The sequence below is a fragment of the Pagrus pagrus genome, assembly GCF_965226575.1.
Source record: "Pagrus pagrus genome assembly, chromosome: 4".
In the NCBI taxonomy this organism is placed as follows: Eukaryota; Metazoa; Chordata; class Actinopteri; order Spariformes; family Sparidae; genus Pagrus; species Pagrus pagrus.
Window position 1 is genome coordinate 6032679 of NC_140188.1, and position 20662 is coordinate 6053340.

Genomic DNA, 20662 nt, shown 5'->3' on the forward strand with positions numbered 1-20662 from the left:
GGTTTAAAGCTGCATCGCTGTTCGCAGAAAATAAAAAGGGGCTCTGCTGAGACACACTGCCCTTGTTAACAACTGGACTGCACAGTCCACTGGACCAGTGAGAAAGCTGTGAGCGAGGCCACTAATCACACCCTAACCTAACACAATATCAAAGAGTTACGCTGTGCAAAATACAACAAGCCACACGAGACATGTTGTAACTCCCATGTACCGGCATTTCTTCATCATGTTCTTCTGTTCTTTCTGCAGATGAGATCAAAGTCAAATAAAGGTCAAATATGAGCAGAAAAAAGAACTGCACAACCGCATGGAGTACAAAAAAACAGACTTTCAATGAGAAACAGTAAAGACAGAACTTTGTGAAGATATCCTAAGATTTTAAGTTAAAACAACCCCTCTATTTAGATTATAAAGGTCTCAACTCTTAGCTGTAAAAAAATGACTGCCTGCCAGCACTCAAAGCTCTCCAAGAAGAAGAGCAGCCATCCGTATCTATGAACGCACTGCGTTTAGTGCCTTCAGTCTTATCCAATCATCCCATAAAGGCTTGATCTTACCTTGTTCCAACATAGTCTCTTTGTCCTGTGCTGATGGCAGCCAGCTACAGATACTGAGAGACTACAGCACCAAGCATAACACGTCTGCATCTATTTTCGATGACTGGGAAGGAAAACATCTAATAACAAAACCGCACAAAACAATCTTTTGAGCAAGTTTGCTTCCAAAAATAGGATCAAAAAAGGTTTGTCTTGCCAATTCCTTTTGTTTCTTTGCATGTTGATACATAGACATGTTGTGCTCTATTTTTGGCAGATTGCAAAACAATGATAGTGTGGGAAAACAAACAAATTCATACAAAAGCTCCCCATTCATAGAAATAAAGGGGACACTATTGTCTGTGTGTTGATAGTTCTCCAAGGCTTTAGACCATATTTCAGAAGATAAATAGACGGTGACAGTGATGGCAATCATTTACTGTATTTGCACGCGTAAAAACAATGTAAAAACAAGTCCAGTCTCGTGTCTTTAACTCATCACTCCGCTGTCCTAATAACACTGACTAATGAACTGAGATGGTTGTGGCCCAAACAATTATCTAAGGTGTGCCTCTCACAGTCATAGAGCAATACAGTGTGTGTGTGTGTGTGTCTGTGTGTGTGTAGTAGTAGGCTGTGTCAACAGCCTGGCTGATAAGCATCAGTACACATGTTTTTAAATGTACATGAGCAAACATCTAATCTAAACACGCGTGTTATCCCAGTTACAGGCTAGAATGGTCTTGTTTACCTCTCCTCCTATTATAGCAGGAGAGGAGGAGACAGCAGGTTGTTGTGTTTGACTCTGCGTCCTCTGCTTTACCTGCTGCTGCAGTACACACACTACACAGCTGCACAAACACCAGCACTATGTAGCTGCAGCGGGCCCTGCTTGTGTACATTTTCTCATCTATTAGCAGCTTTTGTAAAGGTCATGTGTTGCAGCAGGGAGATTTACCTCTTGTGACTCTGAATGCTTGGCTATAGTAGGACTGTATGCCTCAGGCAACATGTCTCCCATTTGATGTGTGTGATGGCGAATCTGAGAGCGAGTGCTCACACACACACTGACAAGAGCATGATGAGACTGCATTAAAATGCACTGGCGCTGGGCCATTACTGCTCATAGTAAAAGGTGAGTTGAGAGGGATCCCATCAGTGTTCTCAGTGTTCCCAATGGTCGGCTTCTAAAAGCTGGGACAGAGGATGGGCAAAATTAAGAGGGGGAGAAAAAGTGGTTGGGGGGGATCCTTAGTATCCAATTTCAGCCAACAGGGACTCCCAGAAGTCAAGTATGAGCTTTCACATATCAAATGTAAAAAAAAGATTTTTATTATTATTTACAAAACAATTATTGGTGCATCAAAAGTTTTTATTTATTGATTTTAATTTTACTCACTATGTGACTACTTGCTACTTTGAAAACATTGTGTATTAGTTATGATCCATAATTAAAATAAAAAGATCAATTTACTTCCATTATCTTATTAGCTCAGCTTTCCTCATCAAAACTGAAAAATTAACCTAGCTTAGAACATAAAATCAACACACGGTTATGTCTGTTATGCTTCACTGTTAATTTGGTTTAGCTATAAGACACATACAGTCCAGTCTCAGAATCATAATGTCAAGAATTGCGTTATTTATTTTCCAATTATTGATTTTTCTGCACTGAGACATAATCTTTCAAGAGAGAATCACAATGCAACTAAGCAACTAATACACCCCTACTCCTCAAAGTAAGGTATGGGAAAAAGGAAAGGACTATTTTAACAAAAGTTTTCAAATGCTATGACCCATATTTTTATCTTGACTTTTCCATTGAAAGCACCTTGTAACCTTGATTTGGAAGCTTATATAGTAAACTTTATCATGAATGATTCTGGCAGACTACCAACTGCTCATATGTTAGCATGGTGCAGTTTTTCATTTTACTTGTTCAATTGTAGTAGCGCTCCTACAAAAATTCTCTAATGTATTCACACCACATCTGTTACATTCGGGAACAAAAGAAGAAAATTGAGTTAATTTCTTTTCCTTCCTGTAGCTGGATTTAAGCTAGAATTGTGTCTTTCCATAGGAAACCTTTCAACAGAAGAGCAGCAGTGAGGACCACTTGGAATGCATGACATAAAAAGGTGGGACTTATACTGTATAATGGCCATGATTGTATGAGCGAATGCCTAAACACTTGTGATTCGGGTTAATGTGGTGATAGGGACAAAGCTGGATGGACTGTGGCAGACAATGACGACAGAGCCCTGATTATCTGGTCCTAATCAATAGCGGGTCACACGTCAGTCCACATTCCATGAACAGATGGGAGCGTTAGTGAGTGACAGGATGCAATACAATTGCATTTGAAGAATATCATTAATAGCACAAAGAAAACTTTCATATGATGAACTCTTTCTACCGCCAAAAGGGCACATGTGAGTAAATACTCTCAACAGCCAAAGAAAATCCATTTTGGCCATGTTTTTAGGAATAAATGTTATGTAAATCGGGATTTCTGGCTCAGAGCATGAGAAAAAAATATTTTTAAGAAAACAGGCCACAAAGAAATGTATTGTATTGAGTAATATGGCAAATTAGGTAAAAACTTTGACTAATAGATACCACCATGAAACTTCCTAGGTTGATTACTGACATTAAGCCTTTTTTTTGTCTTAATGTCAGTATTCTATTATTTTAAATACGTAAAAGAAGCTGTCCGATTGAATACGCGCTGATAAGCATAAATGTTCAGAACAGAAATGTGTAAATTTGAGCTTTCCATGAGTCTGAGGGGAGACATGTTATGGAGCAAAGCAAAGCCCAAAAGCCTCAAAATTGACCAGAGCATGACAAAATGCTGACCTGTAGTGTCTCCCCTTGATAAACAAAGTCAGGAAGAATTATGGTCATTTTTGTTTTGGGTCTTCTGTAAAGTTGGTCAAATGTCACTTATGTCACTTTGGTTCTCACCCCTCAATATGTTTGTCTTCCAATATGTCTAATATTTCTTCTCTGTGCTTGACAGGTCTCATGTATCTGTATTTACCTATGTGACATCAGTTTACGTAACAGTGAGCCTTAAATAAACCACAAATGAACTTGAGAGAGCATGTCTTACAGTTTACACAGGACTTTACACATCTCGACTCTGAGTGAGATGTTAAGCAGAAAGCTGTCCCAGACAAAGTTTATAACACGCGTTTCTGGAGCATTTCCAATAAATTCAGGTCACAAACAAAACAGGACTCCAACAGTGTGCCAACAATGTGTGTCCATCTTGCATTTCCAGCAGCTTCCAGCCCATTATCTGTCTGAGTGGTGAAGAGATCCAGATGCTCCTGGGTTGGACACAACTCTGTCCTTTCCGTGTACCCGGGGAAGTAAACATGAAAAGATGTTAAACAGAATTGCCGTAAGTATAAAACTACAGGCATGTAGGTCCAACGGATGCATTAGAGGACCGTTGCAATTTAAATCAAACTGCTCAGGTTTCCCCAACAGTCAAAACACTGGCCTTGGAAAGCCGGCAGCTGCAAGACATAACACATGCAGATAAGTCCCAAACAGGCCCATAAATTCTTGTGTGTTAATAAAGAAGGTGGGAGGTTAGCCATGGAGTGCTAAGACAGACAGGCTCCTCTTGAGGGTAGGAACACTTAACTCCCGATATTTCCCTCATCTGTGCATATACACATTCTCCTTTTAAGCAAGACATCAGCTTTGAAACCCATGTAGTGCATGTTAAAATAGAGCCTGATATGATTCAGCTCTAGGAAATATGATTCCACATACAATGCCATATGACTGTGATGGAAAGCTCCATCCTACAGGTGTGACGATGATAAAGAGGGATGCTGCATTTGGTACCTAAAGTCCTCATTCAGTCACTTCACAGGAGCAATGATCTGTGAAATCTGCAGCGCATCCTATGAAAAACAACCTCTCAAAAGCTCTCAGTAGATATAATGAGTCTCAATTTGCAGTTGAACACTTCCATCATTTGGAAAATGACTAATCTCTCACCGTGTCTCCATATCAGCAAAAGGCCGGGCTTATTTAGTGTGAGCCCGCCTTGACAGTTTGACTAACGGGGAGCATTATCTTTAATCAGAACTCCTTGTGTCACTTCCACTGCCTCTGCCATCTGCTGCGGCTCATACATGTCTGGTGTATGGAGGGCGTGCTGTGAGCATCTCCTGGTCTCTCTGACTACAGAGCAGAAACATTTACCTACAAGAGGAAGTCTGACCTCAGCAACTTAATCTGTCACGACATCACTCCAGCTCGAATCACATGATGCAACTCTTCTCACCCACCAGTGTGCATCATCACAGGCAGCCACCGATGGTGCATTCAGGATGTTGCATGACGTCAGCAAAATCTATTTGGAAAACACACCATGTAGCTGGAGCACACCAGCACACAAACAGTACATGCAGTGGTTGTCATTAGTAATGTCTACATTGCCACCTGAATAATTTCACTTTTCACTTTTTAAATGGTTATTTCTAATCAATCATCAATTAGAGCATAAAATAATTCATGTAATTAGTCATTATGTTTATGCTTTTAAGACACTATTCATGAAAACTACAAAAATATTGAAATGATTTATGATTGCACCAATCAACGTTTTGATTTCATTTAATGATCAGCACAAAAACACGATTTAAAGTCTTTGTCAAAACCCATCTCAGAATGGTCTCCTGCCTTTACGTGAAGTGTTTCTGTTTACTTTAATTTGAAATACGTCTCTCTTTAATTTGAGAGCATGCATGTGCCATGCTCCTCCTCTTTTCTTTAGTGTGGCACACTGGTTCTATCATTTCAAATGAAGAGAAACACCCTTAAATTAAAGACAGGACCAAAATTAAGATTCAAATGGTAAACCAGAAGACAAATGATTTGTCAGATGGAATGTAATATGACATAAAGCCCTTTTACAAAAGCATTTTCTGCTTGTTATTCTTGTGAAACTATTTTAATGCTAAACATAATGAACCGGACATTGACTTTGTCAGGTTTGCATTAATAACAGTGGAATGGTTGTTGTACTGTAATAGTATAACAAGTCACCATAACAGTCTTTTACTAGAGCACTTGCCATGCTGTCATCTGTGTACATAAATACACACCAGTTCATCCCAGGAAGCTTCATGTTTTGACACAATAAAATGGCCTAATAAACCAAATTAGGAGCTATTCAGCTGAGCTAATCATTTATCTTGTCTGTAAGAATCATTTGATGTATTAGAATGATTACTGCTACAATGCATTAATGAGATTAAATCAGAATATGTCATCCAGATGACTGAATGTCCGGTGTCTCTACTGTCTGTGTCTTGGGACAGTGAACCTCCAAGATGCCTACCAGCGGGTGCAGTATGTCATCTGAAAATCTTGGAATCACACAGGACCTCAGACAAAATAGACAAAACACTTTACAACAGTTTATTCTTATCTGAGCTTCGGTTGTAGGACATTTCAGTTCCTGAACTGCTCTGACTCATCACTGTCTGGATCTTAAGATGAAAGCATCCCTGATCCAGGCAATGTCGATAGTGAGTACAGGTACACAGAACTTGAGAATTAAAGGCTTTCAACAATCCAGAGTTGCAATTAACATTCACATCAGCTTGGCTACTTGTATTGTGGTTTTACAACTGCGTGAAAAGCTGATTTATACATTAGAAAAAAAACACTTCCCACTGCATCACTGTTTCCTAAACCAAATTATATATAGTATATATTTACTTTACAAAGACACTGGGCGTGCTTGTAGCTGTTTTCATTTTGACTATAACCACCTGTACCACAACCTCAGCCAAGTGGCACAATGCTTACACATTTCCTACTCCTACAAACTACCACAGCATGACAAAGAGTTTCACATGAAACAGAAGGACAACACGTCACACCACTCTAATTTTAGCATATTTACAGCTGTTTGTGGTACAATTCTATTTAATTATGCAACTGCCTTCATACTCCCACTTCAGTTAGGAATAACATGACTAAGGGTTCTGAGAAAGAGTGACGGCCATTTTTAAAGTGTATAGAACATATTTTCAAGGGATGCACCCTTTTCGAAATCTTGGCTTATATCTAATTTTCTAGGGAAATTAAGGCCGATGTGATTTCATCACAACTTCTCTGCGTTCTTCAAGTTGTTTCTGAAGCATTTGAGTCCCTGAAAGTGTACCTGGATTTTTTTGACTGTCACACTAATGTCTCAAGTAAAAATCAAGTCTTATTGACTATTAAAAGAGAAAATCGGTTCCCCTCAAAGTTGTTCTGCATTGCACATTAAACTGTATTTGAGCTTAACCCAATTAAAAGGCCAGTGATTGTCTCATTTAAACTGGAAAATTAACGATAATACTGATATTAGCACTCTTAGAAATCATATATTTCATATCATACCAACAAGCTGACCAATTTCCCTTATATCCATTTATGTATCTTTGTGTGTATTTTTTGTTGTTGCATACTATTACATAGACTATTTTCACAGACTTCAACTACAGTACACAATTTATGTCACAACAAGATTATTTCAGCTTTTATCAAAGTCCTACCTCACAGAAAACATTAACATGTTGCCAGGAATAAACAGCCACCGCCTGCTGAAACACAAGTATAAATATCACTACCTACAAGTATGCTGTGCTGAGGGAATGACATATTCTGCTTCCTATTTCCAGACAGTTCATTTAATAATTTTAATCATTCTGTTGGTTTTTGCAACCCACATAATATGACATCTGAGTAAGAGTCTGTGTTGTAGTAATCTGCAGTGTTCAGAGTGCATTCACAAGTTAAAAGTATGTTTATTAATTGTATTTCTAGGTCAATGTTAGCTAAAATATATTGTTTAGGAATGGATAAAGGTGAACAATTGACATCTTGACAGCCATGTGATCAGTACGTGACAAGTTGTCTGAAGTACGTTAAAAAGAGTTTCCTGTCCCTCACCATCCACTATCATGGTGCATCTAAAATGAACCAAACAGAGCTGCTCGGGGGGGGACGTCAGAAGAAGCCCTCAGGTGTGAGCAATTGTTTTGAGTGTAAAGAAGGATATTGGTAAAAAAGAAGTGAGTGTGCTAAACTATCTCGGGGTAAATAAATGTGGTAAAAACAATGATGATCAGGGTTTTTTTGGCCACGTGTCACATAAGCAAACATCTGAGTAAAAGGCATTTCTATTGAATCACATTACAACTGCAAAGCCCATTTGCTTCAGAAAGCCAATCTAATGACAGTCATAAGATGTAAAATATTAAGAGCTAGTAGCATGATTCAAGTATATCACTTTGTGTTTGTACCTAATCAACAGAACAGATGTCTAATCGACTATTTGTTTATGGTCTCATTAGTACAATGTTTCCTTGAAGTAGCAGCAGAGGGGTCTAAAATAAAAATGGATTAATCCCAGAAATTGTCTTGGTCAGCTGCTTATGACCCCTGTTGTTGTAATAAGACTCATTTTTTTTATTTTTAGCCCCATTAAATGAAACCATCACTGCGGTGATAGTGTACTTTCTGAGGGTTCAGCAAATAAGTAAAAACATTCTCACTGCTTGCCCGAATCACAAGAGAAAAATCAATCGGATCTAATTTCCTTCAGACCGGCAGTATTTTAAGCTCAGCTGATATAGTCTTGATAGATGGAAATACGTTTATATACTCACAGACCAATTTAATCTCTTTCCCTGTCATGGGACCTCTGTCACAACATTTCCTGTAGGTACCATCTAAAGGAAGTCTGGCAACTGCTATTGGTGCAATAATTAAGTTTTGGACAGAAAACACACAGGCTAATCCAGAGTTCATGGCAAAGGACAGGATATTATGACAAAAGTTCAAACAAGGCCAACATGGCAAGAATGGATGAAAGGATGTACTTGGGTTGCAGGAGAAAAAGGTGAGAAAGTATAATTTTGTGAAGTTTATGCATTAATTACTCATGAATGTCAATGTTGAGTGTAATTGTACTACAATGCACTGCTGAAAAGAATACATAAAAGGTCTACACAAACTGTATCAAATACTTTTGATTAATAGTTAAGATCAAGAAAACTGTCAAATGTTTCCCGTTTCCAGCATCTTGAAAATGAAGATTCCAGCCTTATGCCAATCGCAAGGATCCTTTTAAGCGAACATATCTAACCCATGATAAACTTATCTGACTTTGATACTGCAGTCACATAAAGCCACCCCAGTTTTGTAGCTTCTGGGGAAAAAGGCCCGTTCGAGGGCCCACAGATAAAGTGGAACAAGGAAAATGTCTGTGTGAGCGTTGGGTGTCTGTCAAAGCAGGAACTGGGAGGCGTTCTCTGTTGACCTCTGAGGGCAAGGACTTCCCAAAGCCCCTCTGCAAAACAACAGCAGACCCGGCAGCTGACAGTGGGACACAAGCGGCTGCTGCTCTGCTGCGAGGCCTGCCTTGAAAACTCACTGACTCCCCCCACCTCTCTTCCTCTCTCTTCTCATGTACCATCCACAAGGGCAAGACGGTATAAAGCCCTGAGAAGCTGGCAGCAGGGGGAAAGCAGAAGCAGCTATCACCTTGCCGATACGATCTGTCTGGAATGTGGCAATGCTTTACTGTATGTGAACAGACATGTTTGTGATGTCAGATACAACAACGGGCAGACGGGAGGGTTTTGCCAACAGCAGCTTGATCACGACCTGGGAACAGGAATTCAATTGTTGACACTATGACACATCCCATGCATGATTGACATGGTGCATGCAAATAGGCTACAGCTCAAACGTCCATGATTCATTTTGATGACGTATTATTATGCATATGTCAACATTGTACGTCACAAAGACACGTCTAGGAAAAACTGGGAAAGGAGGAGGTTGAAACAAACTAAAGATTTTCTTTTATTTACAAGTCAAGGAAGAAAAACTATGTCAGCAAATGTATTTTAACAGCATATTGATTTGATATGTGATGAGTTGGCTAAGCAGCTGCTTCAAATAAAAGATTGTTTTGTGCTAATGTAGCAGACATGATGAAGCATATTGTCTGACCACTGACTGATGAGTAAAATAACCTCAACACAACTATGCAGGAGGCACTGGACAAGTGCTGGATTAGTCAGTTGTTTTCATGTTCCTTCTGCTTATTCTGGACATTGTTCAACAAAAGCAACCAGGCCACTCCCCCCTACCCTGAAACCGCTGCCCACCTCTGGAGCCTCGGTCAGCCCCCGAGAAGAGATAACTACAACCAAGTGATTCATTTAGCAGCTCTGAGACATCAGAGCGCAACCGTTTTCCTTGTGGAGATGCAGCAGCGCGTGTGAAAAGTGACTACACACGGTCACATGTTTGAGGGGGGACACAGAAAGTTTATGCTCATCATGTGTTTGCACAGCGAGGAGCTGTTGTAGGGAGAGTGAGTCACTGCAGAGAGTTAATCACATTTGTAAACAATTAGCAAGCATTAACCAGGACTAGTTATGCTTGTTACTGGGGAAACATGTTGCCTCACGTCTTAACCACCAGTTAAATCCAGGCTTCAACTGCCACCAGTGTTTTGCTCCCCTTTTTTGCATATGATTTGCATGGTGGTAGTACCAGTTTCTACTCACTCCTAACGCTGCACTGGATTTTACACTGCATTTTAACATGCATAGCTGTGTGCCACATTTTCAGAAACCATCTGTGGAAGGTTGCTGAGACTGAATACAATGACCAATCATTTAAACAACTCACCACTGATTAACAAACACAGGCCTCATCTGGCTTAGGGAGGACTCTGTGGTAGAAACAGGTGGAATATTGACAGGGAAAGTGTTGTTAAGGATTAAAACACCGTCCCATTGTTGCAAGTAATCTCCTAAAGGAGGAACAACAGTAGGAGCTGTCGTAGCAGCTAACATGCCAGTTACAGCTCCGAAACAATACATTCCTTACACCTCCTCAATTCATTCCAATATAATGACGATCAAACTTGCCACCTTGTTCCTTGAGAAACACTACACACCTTCAGGCTGGAATGTGTGCGAGTATGTGAAAGTAGTATCTGAAAATATCCCTCTACATTTGGACGTCAGCTATGTCAGATGACAGCAATACTGGTGAGTAAATGGCCCCGATTGTCCATAGCCTGACTTTAAGTGGAAGGAATTTCAGATGGACAGATTATCGCATTCACAAGTCTGCCTGTTCTGGACACTCCATCTCATGACACTGTTTTCTGGCTGAAACTGTGTGTGTGTGTGTGTGTGTGTGTGTGTGTGTGTGTGTGTGTGTGTGTGTGTGTGTGAGCAGTTGTTTATAGGTTATTGCTCAGGGTGAGAAGCAGGGTGAGAAGGGCTGAGAGGCTGTTCCCTGCACTTTTCCCTTTGGAAGGCCATTATGTTAGCTTCATTCTGCCTTGTGAGGGGTTTTTCTCTTGTTGTTTATACAGTACTGCTATGAACCAAGCAAGTTTTTTCCTCTGTACCGTCGCAGCTGCTGTTCCATACTGACCATGGTGGTCTCTGTGTAAACATTAGCCAGCTTTAAGTGGAAGACAATGAGGAAATGACAGGACAGGAGAGGGGTGGGGGGGCATTTCAAGACATTCAAGGATGGATTTCCAGATGAAACAGAGAGATGACATCATGGCAAAGTTAGCTAGTAGGAACATGGAGAGGCCTGGTAATGCAACACCATACATAAACAGCGGACAGCTGTATTTATAGGAGATTGTCTCATGGTTCTATCTGCCTCCATAAATCCCATTATCTGATTTGCAGCCATTCCCTGCCCAGCACACAGCAAGAGACTATAGCAGCTTTGGCTTACAAAGCCTTATCAAGGCACCCTAATGCTGTGGAGTTATCACCATTGTTGTGACATTAGTCGGCTTGGCCAAGATGAAAACTGGTCACATCACTGCTTGATGAGACATTACCTCATCATGATCGGATAAAGCCAAATGGCAGTTTGTGTTTGTGTCTGAGAGCCATTTAGTTAAAATTATAGACAGCTGTCGGCTCTTACAGAGGCTTACCTCCACGCTGTCATAGGACCCCACAATGGATACATTACATTACATTACATGTATAACCTGACAACTGCATTTTTCATATAAAACATTCATTTCTCGCCTCTAATGGACTGAGACTGAAGAATAACATGTGGTGCCTCCTGTAGGGCAGAGAGAGGAGAGGTCCAGATGGTGGTGGGATGCACCTGCTACGATTGGACTTTACCAATTGGACTGACACCACTTTTTACAGACATGTGGCAGCAAAGAAACCAGATAAAGTACTTCTGCACCAGTCAAACTCTTAAACATAGAGAAACTAATCGAAAGTGTAATTCACTTACATATCTCCTCAGTTTCTTCTCGGGTGGTGACTTTCTCAGCCAGCCCTGGAAGAGGATCTCTCCGCCGCTCATGTTTGTCACTGTCTGCTGTTTCTTGTTGCTCTACAACTGCCGTCTGTCACTAGTACATGACGGCTCCTGTAGGCTTGCCCGTTCAAAGTGCTGTCGGCGTTTGGCTCTCACTGGTGCAGTCTGCTCCCCCCATTTGATAAAAATCACAGTAGTGCTGGTCGGTGATGTTGCCAGTCGCTCCTGGTGGTACCGTGCGCAATAACCAGCGCAAAACCCCGGTTGGGTTGGGCGAAGAAAAAAAGGCGCAACTCGACTCGTGGGGAATTACGCACGAAGCTGACGAGGAGTCGCGGGGAAACTCAACTGATGCAGGGTGAGGAAGTACCGTAGGGTGTCTGCAGTTTGTTTTCCCAACTCATACCACGCCCACCGAGCAAAGAGAGGGATGGGCTGAGCTGCTGGGATGAACAGGATGGGAGAGCTGCTCGCCACAAAGTAGCTTCAAGATTCCCAAACGAGTTTAAATTATGGAGGAACCGATCGATGCAGATAGTATTTGACACGGTTCACAGAAAACAGACCAACGGAGTGAGTTTATTTTACTTTAAGAAAGGAGACGCATCTGATTTCACTTTATTTCATCAAACGTGTGTTATACACAAATATTTTTGTGATCAATCATACCATATATTTAAAAAAAAATGATTTTCTGCGCTTTGAAATAAATAAATACCCTGATAACAAATCAAAAAGAAAATATATTATGCAGTCTACAGCTGCAGAGTAAAAGATTCGCATTTTCTCGATTGGTTGGAATAGGGAAAACGCACCATCTTGTGGAGACTTGAAATACTTGACAGTTGATCTGAGAACCAACATTTTTTTTATATGGAAGTGGGACGAGTAAAGGAGACACAACTTGATGTAACTAGTCACTTTTTTGAGAAGCTATAAATCATCTGGTCGTAAGGAAGTCGTGAACAACTGATGTGAAATTAAAATGAATTATTAAAAATGTATTGCACTACTACTCCAAGTACAACACTGTCGGGGTACTGCATGTGTACTGCTACTAATTTTTGTGTTTGTGTCTATTTGCTCTTGTATAGTTTCTATTGTATTCTACATTTAATTATTCTCTTTAAGTTTCTCTATTTATCTGTATGACAAATATACCAACAACAACAACAACAACAAAAACAATATTTAATACAGTATTTATTCAGTGTCAAAAACAGACTTCACTGACTTAAAAAAAAAAATCTCCTAGGCGCTAACTGTTTCATAGAACACATGAATGGGAAAACCTGGGGAAAGGAATCACATCTTTTATGCTGTCAACACCAAGAATGCATTGCAAATATCGCTCAAATCCCAGACCGAAACCGCCATGAGGGACGGAGCCAAAACGCCTCAAATCCAGATACCTGCGAATAAATACAAATTTCATTACAAATCTGTTGGTGTGTAAGGATGCTTTATGTTTAAATGTTAGTTTTGTAAATAAATATGTTTTATTTACCAGCTGTAAGTGTCTTCTAATCCAGCCCTGGAAAAGAATGATGATAATTGGTCAATAGATAAGCAATAGATAAATTCAACACATTGAGCTGATATTACCTTTTTTAAAATGGCAAAAACTGTCAGTAAAAAATGAAACTACATTTTATTTCCTTAGTGGGATAAATCATTTACGTTTATTGTTATATTAAACGTTCATGGGGAAGTTATTTTGTGTTTTTACAGCCACTGCAACACTTGTAAAAAGCTCCAGCTATCCCAGAGTGACACTACTGGGATTATGCTTGATTTCAAGGAATGAAATTACAAAACAAAGCCACTACGCAGATATGACAACCCTCTGGGCCTTCCAATACCCCTGGAGTATGTGTTCTTACTCTTCCAGCCGAGCCCTCAGCAAATCCAGCCTCTCCTCTCTCAGTGAGCCCCCACAGAGCTCTCCAACTCCTGGCACAAGAAGGTCCACTGCAGCTGCCTGCACACAAACGACAGTCGCAGTCAGCTCGGATATGCAAATTGCTGCGATAACCCAACTGACACTACAGGGATGGAACTGAGTGGTTAAATGATTGATTTTCTCAGCATTTTTAACAGTGTAACTACGTCTTACTGTATGCTCCGGATGGTCCTTGTTGTCTCTTGCATAAAAAGGCTTGAGATCATAAGGATAATCAGTGACAAAGACTGGAATGTTGCCACAATGTTTCACCAGGTACTTCTCATGTTCTGTCTGAAGGTCGCATCCCCACTGCGAAAAATGAAGAGCTGAAGTTAATATAGAGCTCTGTGGAAAACATACAGTAACATTAGATATCAAGTCTGTTCTATCAAGGATAAAATAAAACCATCGCCACTTACGTGTGTTGGGAAGGCAAATTTCTGAGTGCTGCGGTTGAGGATGTCTATAGCCTCACTGTAGGTAATCCTAAAAGTAGATAGAGCCAGTATTATTCATTCAAGGCCTTCAACATTTGGCTTTAATCTTGAGCTGATTACATTTTACATGCCATATTTAGCAAAATAGAGACTTACACAGGGAATCTCTTCTTCAGCATAAAATCTACAGTGTTCTTATGGATGCAACAGGAAAGACATGTAAGTTGAGATAATAATGAAGTCAGATGCAGTTGTGGCTGGTTGGCATAAGGAGCCATATTATGTTCCAAAGTTAAAGTGTCCTACAGGACTCACCCTGTGTCCAGGAGTCACATGCTTGTGAAACAAATCCACATCCTCGGCACAGTGAGCCAAGACATGCTCCGTGGCAGATCTGAACATGTCCTCCATGACCTACAGAGCGGGCCCAGTTTAATAATTAAAGCTTTCCTGGATGACTGTGGACAAGGGCAACTTTAAAAGTCGCATGAGGTTAGTGTAAAACTTGAACCTCAGTACACAGAAAATTATGTGATGTGACATCAGTGCACGTCACCCAAGATGTTGAAAGAATTAGTCAGGCTGTGATGACTGCTCTTTATCAAACAGCTTTAATAAAGCCCCCTCACAGCTATGTAAAGCAACTTTGACAGAGAATAAAGATGACAAAAAGGTAAAACCTTTAGAGCTACAACCAACGATTATTTTCACTGTCGATCAATGTTTCTCAATGCCCAAGATGCAGCCTCAAAAGTCTTGTTTTGTCTACAACACAAAGATACTTAGTTTATGGTCATAAAGGGGTGAAGAAACCAGAAAATATTCACATCTAAGCTGCTGAAATCAGATAATTTTGACTTTTGTGTTTCTTAGGGCCCTGATACACTAGGCCATCAGGTGTTGGGCCGTCAGTAAGCATCTGTGGCCCAAGATTTTGTGGTGTGTCCTGTATCGTTGGCACTAGTTGGCACTTAAATGAACAAAATAAGGCAAAGCCTATTTAGCCTGTCGCCGTAGTATCCATTTCACCCATATAGTGTGGTTTATATAGTGCCATTTCAAATGTTTTACCTGAGTCTTCAGGTTCCCGTTTTGAAAGACGAATACAGACTACTGCCACCTGGGTGTAGAATTTGAGGTGTGTTCAAATGCAGCATTTTGGCCGAGACACAGGCAACGTGAGGCAATGCAACAGTTAGCCCTCATTGTCGCTAGTTTGTTTGGTGTGTCTAAGGGGCATTCTATTTTGCAGTTGACAACTAATCAAAATAATCGTTGCAGCTCTAAAAACCTTCTGTTCATAGGGTACAGCCTATATAAATCCTGGAAGTTTATTTTCAAAGCATGCTAAAATGAACAGAACCCAGTGGCTTTCAGAAAGGTTAGAAATCAGTCTATTGTTTGCATGAAACTATGCTGATTGACAAGCAGTTGACAGGATAACATTTTAACCAATGTCCTACTCTGACCAATGTCATAGAGCTATACTGCTTTTGGGGACAATGGAATAGTGTACCTTGGTGAGATCCTCTAAGGACTGTGTGAAGGAGACCTCGGCCTCCACCATGTAAAACTCAGCCAGGTGGCGTCTGCTTTGGGAGTTCTCTGCCCGAAAAGTAGGCCCAAATGTGTAGACTCTAGAGAAGGCCCTGGAAGAGTGTGAGTGACAAGGCATAATTAGAAATGTACTTCAGTGTATGTGTCTGTCTCTTACTCTCTGAGGCAGAACATACAAGTCGAATATTCATGTATTTTATCTCACCCTGACATCACTTCCAGATGAAGCTGACCAGACACAGTCAGGAAGGCTGGGATAGAGAAAAAGTTCTCATCTTCTTCTTTCTCTGAGCTTGATGGCTGTGTACAAGTACAAGGTTTTTGAGGCTTCAAACAATGTCATTCTTATGTTTACATATATGTAAACCATCGATATAAACCAACCATAGGGCCTTAGCCTCAAGAACATTTGTTGACACATCATACTCACCTCCACTTGAAAGAGCTCCCCTGCCCCTTCGCAGTCATTTGAGGTGATGACTGGAGTGTGAATCTGCACAAAACCATTTTCCTTGGGAAGAAAAAAAAAAGAAAAAACATAATAAGCATAAAAAGTTTTGCACTTCATTCTGTTAAAACATCTTTTACTGATGTTCTCACCTTGAAATATGAGTGAATTGCCGTAGTGGCCTCACTTCGTATTCTCAGCAGGGAGCTGAAGGCATTTGTCCTACAGCGGAGATGAGGAAACTGCCGAATATACTCAAGGCTGTGTCTCTCTTTGATTTTAAAGGGAAAATCCTGAGACAAAAAGAAGAAAAAACATAAGCGCAACTAGAGAATGAAAAAAAAACAAACAAGAATATAAGAAAAAAAAAAAAGCAGCAGTCAAGTGAGGTCCAGCCACCAGAACTACTGCAGGCAGCTGTAATTATAATGCAGTATGTGAAAATGGAGTAGATGCAACTGTTAGGTGAATAACAGTGCAGGTATGAGATGAGGTGTAATTTCAAGCCTGCACAGTGACTCAGTAAAATGTGTGTGGGATGTTTGAGGAGACTATTGTCCTTACCACAGGGTTACATTCTCCAACTACGTGGATTTGGTCTGCTTCCAGTTCAACTGGCTGATTTTGGTGTGGACTTTTCTTAAGTACACCTGTGACTTCAACAGCACTACCAAATGTGAGCGACCTTAAATTGAGAAAAAAGTGGAAGACAGAGTATTTTACACATGAGCACTTACTCTTACTTTAGGAATGAGGAATGTGAGGGATTATCTACAGGGATGAAACAGAAGTGCTCACGGATCATTCAGCTCTGGACTGGCGACAACCTGCAATGACTGCAAAGAGCTCCCATCATTCAGGTGGAGAAAGAGATTTGTCTTCTGAGATCTAACAGAGCGAACCCATCCCTACAACAGAGAATCAAACTACAATTACATGTTCCTTCTCCTAATAAATACAAAAATATCTTCTTTTTGTTTGCATGTAAGAATTTCACTCATCGTTTTTTCCAAATAAAATGTCTAAATGTAAAGACTGTTATATATACAGTTATATTTAAAGTCATCTGGAAAGCAAAGTGTGAAAACTATATCACTGTCATGGTTCAGGGTGCAAAATGTGTTGGGATTCAAATAGAACATCTGTTTGATAATAGTTTAGTTTAGCAATAGACAGAAAAGTACATTTACAGTTATGTGCATCCCTGGCAATGTACTAAAAAGTACCCAAAAGTCATACCTGAGTAAGAGTAAATAGATATTGTGTTAAATTATTACTTTGATAAAAGTGAGTCACCCATACGAATAGTACTTGTGTAAAAGTATCTTATATTAAATTTACTGAAGTATCAAAAGTAATTTTCTGTCATTGAATGTACCAAATTCTAAAAACTACAAGAAGAAATTTGATTATACATATACACAACTCAAAATTAGTTAAGGATATTGGGGTATGGGTCCAATATCAAGTTTTTCCTCACTCGAATCGAGGGTCGAAGGACAGAGGGTGTCGTCTCTGTACAGATTGTAAAGCCCTCTGAGGCAAACTGTGATTTGTGAATTTGGGCTATACAAATAAAATTTGATTTGATTTGATTTGATACATGCGTGTGCATGGATATGCAATATTTTGGGGACAAAAAATATTCCCAAAACACAAAGTAAAAATTCAAATATGTCACAGAATAAACAGCCAAGTGAAACACTAAAATATCCCAATATCCCAGTCTCCAATATTCAGTATGTTTTTGATTATTGGAATCAGAAATAAATTAATTTTAACATGTGCTCTAGAATAAAATAGATAAATAAATAAAGCATGCATAAGTAACAAGTAACTGAGAATATTTGCCTCCAAATTGTAGTAGAGTAGTGGAAGTATTACGCAGCAGAAAATGGAAATTTAAAGTACAAATACCTTATAACTGTGCATGAGTAGAGTACAGTAGTTGAGTAAATATACTTAGTTACCTTCCATAACTAATTCCTGGTTTAGTATTAGATGCTAGAAAGAATCCAAGCTAATGTAACGTATGGGTAAATGCAACATAAGATAATAGCCATCGTGTATGTGCTATACTACTGTAAGTAGCATGTCACTGAAGGACTGATGTTAGCACAAATTAGCAAAAACTAACAGAAAATATCAAACCATAAAAGGAGGCGTTAACGTTACCTGTACTTTGACTTTGGCTCCCAATTCAGCTCCTGAATATGCCTGGGATACTCTGAGTTTCGTCGGTGTCCTCTTACAATAATGTCGTATACTAAACAACACTCCTCGAGAAAGTGAAGCGGTTGGTGTAGCAGAAAACATTGTAGCTGCAGCCCGGAACATCGTAACAAACGCAGCACTTTGTCACACAAAGCCCGCTAAAAGTACACCATGTCGCGGCAGCTGAAAGAGACTAACAACAACATATTCAACGGTAAATTAACGATGTTTCACATTTCGCTTTGACTTTCACGCTGTCACTTGTCTGACAGTAACACTTCCTGTTTGGGTCTTTCGTCATACGTCCAAGTAAGTCACATGGATTAAGATAAACCAATCAAATGTCGGTATCTCACAGCAGTGCTTTTATTGCTCTAGGGAGTTGTAGTTTTTTCTCAGGAGAGCCTGGACACCCTTATAGATAGAAGTCAGAAGTTTAGGATTACAGTTTCACCACTTATGTTGCAATTATGTTATGGATATTTTATGACGTTTGATTTTATTGATAAATATTTATTAACAATAAAGAATTATAAGAATTATCCAGGGAGCCTGAATACCATTTTAGACAGAGCTCAGAAGTCCAGGACTGCAGTGTCACTATTTGTTTTATAGCTATTTATTATTTTAGACTAAAACATCTCAATAAAAAAATAAAGAATTGTGAGAATTATCAAGGGAAGAGCAGTGTGAGGAGTATGTTATCACGTTTAAGAACTAGAAGCAAGTAATTTCAAATCTGTTTCCAAAAGCTGAAACACATGCAGTGTATGCAGTTTTTAGTAGATTACTAATTTCTGATTTTATGTTTTGACTGATTACATTATGTGTGGAAAAACATATATATTTTTAATCCTGTTCTCTACTCTGTTAGAAGCATTTGATCTTTGAATATCCCAGTCACTGTCTTTTCAGCTCTACGTAAAACGTGTTAAATTTAGGCCACCAACCAAGGTCATTTCTACATAGGAAGAAAAGTAAAATATATATATATATATGTCCACAGTAAAATGTAACACATATGGAGTGATTCAATAGTGTAATGAAGCAAGCAGAACAGCTATCACAACCACATGGAAATCCTCTTTAATCTTGTATGATGTATCTGCCGTCAGAGTGAGGTCCATTTGTGCGTAAACCTCGTTAATCCAATACCCACTACGACACTGGGTCTATTCCCACCATTTGCTGCCGAAGTAAATCAGATCATGCCAGCAATGTAATAAGATGCCATAGACAATTATTCACCTGGTCTCGCCTGTCAGCTCTGGAGCCCCTGGTCTGGGTCTGCCAGCAAACACAGAGCTGGGTGTCTCAACCTCGGGCTGCTTATGACACATCATCATTAAACCTAACATGATGCATTTGAAAAGTCAGCAGGGTCATTGATATTAATTATCTCCAGCATGGATGGAGCAATTATGCACGTGGTCTCATCTTAATGGGGAGCAGAACGATTCTATTTTCCGAATCATTGACAGTGAGTGCAAAATATATCGGGAAATTTGGAAAGGTCAAGTTTCTGTGTCTTTAGAGAAAAGTTGAAACATGGTGTCTATCATAACAATGGAAGACATCAATCAGGAGAAGCCTATCTCTAAGTTGCTTGTAGGAAAAAAACAAAAATAATAAATATTTCTTTTTAGGAAATCAAGATTAATCGTACGTATTAAGGGAGTAATAGTCTGCAGGGATCTGCTTTCCCTCCGCATGGTCATGGGCAATATCTTTCTCTACCACAAGGTAGTGCTGTAGCTCTATGACACTTTCCACTCCTCCCTCCAAATCCCCACCTAATGTAGATTTATTCATTTACCCCTGAGTTACCTCGAATATATTATTCATTTGCAGCTCCAAGGTCTACTGGAATGGAAACAAGCCGGCATTGTGATGTTCTCTTCGCACTTCTATCAACAATAATGCAAAGGACCTGCTGGCTTTCATTGGCAGCAGATAGTCCAGCCCAACAGTGAATTCAGGTTGCATCGAGGAACTGTTTTCTACGCATCAGTAGGAACAGCACAGTTGAGGTACCCCCCTGTGTGTCTCTATAACTTGATTTGTAATTTCCCCCCCTTCTCTTGCAGGCTTGAAACATTCTGTGACTACTTGCACATGGGAGTGACAGCGTGTCGCATGTATTTATATTTCCACAGACACACAT

The 20662-nt window shown here is 39.8% G+C and overlaps 2 protein-coding genes across 3 annotated transcripts in view; both read right to left on the bottom strand.

The window, feature by feature from the left end:
* gab2 (GRB2-associated binding protein 2) overlaps window positions 1-12272 on the bottom strand; it is a 35317-nt gene extending 23045 nt beyond the window's left edge. For both annotated transcript variants that reach the window (XM_084350743.1, XM_084350742.1), the window contains exon 1: window positions 11871-12272. In XM_084350743.1, coding sequence (XP_084206869.1) covers window positions 11871-11942 — 72 coding nt within the window. In that variant the 5' untranslated portion in view covers window positions 11943-12272. The remainder of the gene's footprint in view (window positions 1-11870) is intronic.
* Window positions 12273-13082: 810 nt separating this feature from the next.
* Window positions 13083-18768, bottom strand: nars2 (asparaginyl-tRNA synthetase 2, mitochondrial). The gene is made up of 14 exons (XM_084350953.1): window positions 18460-18768; window positions 17083-17192; window positions 16849-16969; window positions 16437-16577; window positions 16267-16347; window positions 16042-16136; window positions 15796-15928; window positions 14595-14693; window positions 14436-14473; window positions 14262-14328; window positions 14014-14151; window positions 13781-13878; window positions 13405-13431; window positions 13083-13309 (listed from the first exon to the last, which is right to left on the bottom strand). The coding sequence occupies exons 1-14, from the start codon at window positions 18619-18621 to the stop codon at window positions 13165-13167; spliced, it is 1455 nt and encodes a 484-aa protein (XP_084207079.1). The 5' UTR covers window positions 18622-18768; the 3' UTR covers window positions 13083-13164.
* Between the last annotated feature and the right edge of the window lie 1894 nt (window positions 18769-20662).

Coding starts and splice junctions, on each gene's coding strand:
- nars2 (XM_084350953.1), bottom strand. CDS start 18,621: ATGTTCCGGGCTGCAGCTACAATGTTTTCTGCTACACCAACCGCTTCA. Junction 16,970..17,082: donor AGTCCAGAGCTGAATGATCC/GTGAGCACTTCT, acceptor TCTCAATTTAAG/GTCGCTCACATTTGGTAGTG. Junction 15,929..16,041: donor CATCTGGAAGTGATGTCAGG/GTGAGATAAAAT, acceptor ACACTCTTCCAG/GGCCTTCTCTAGAGTCTACA.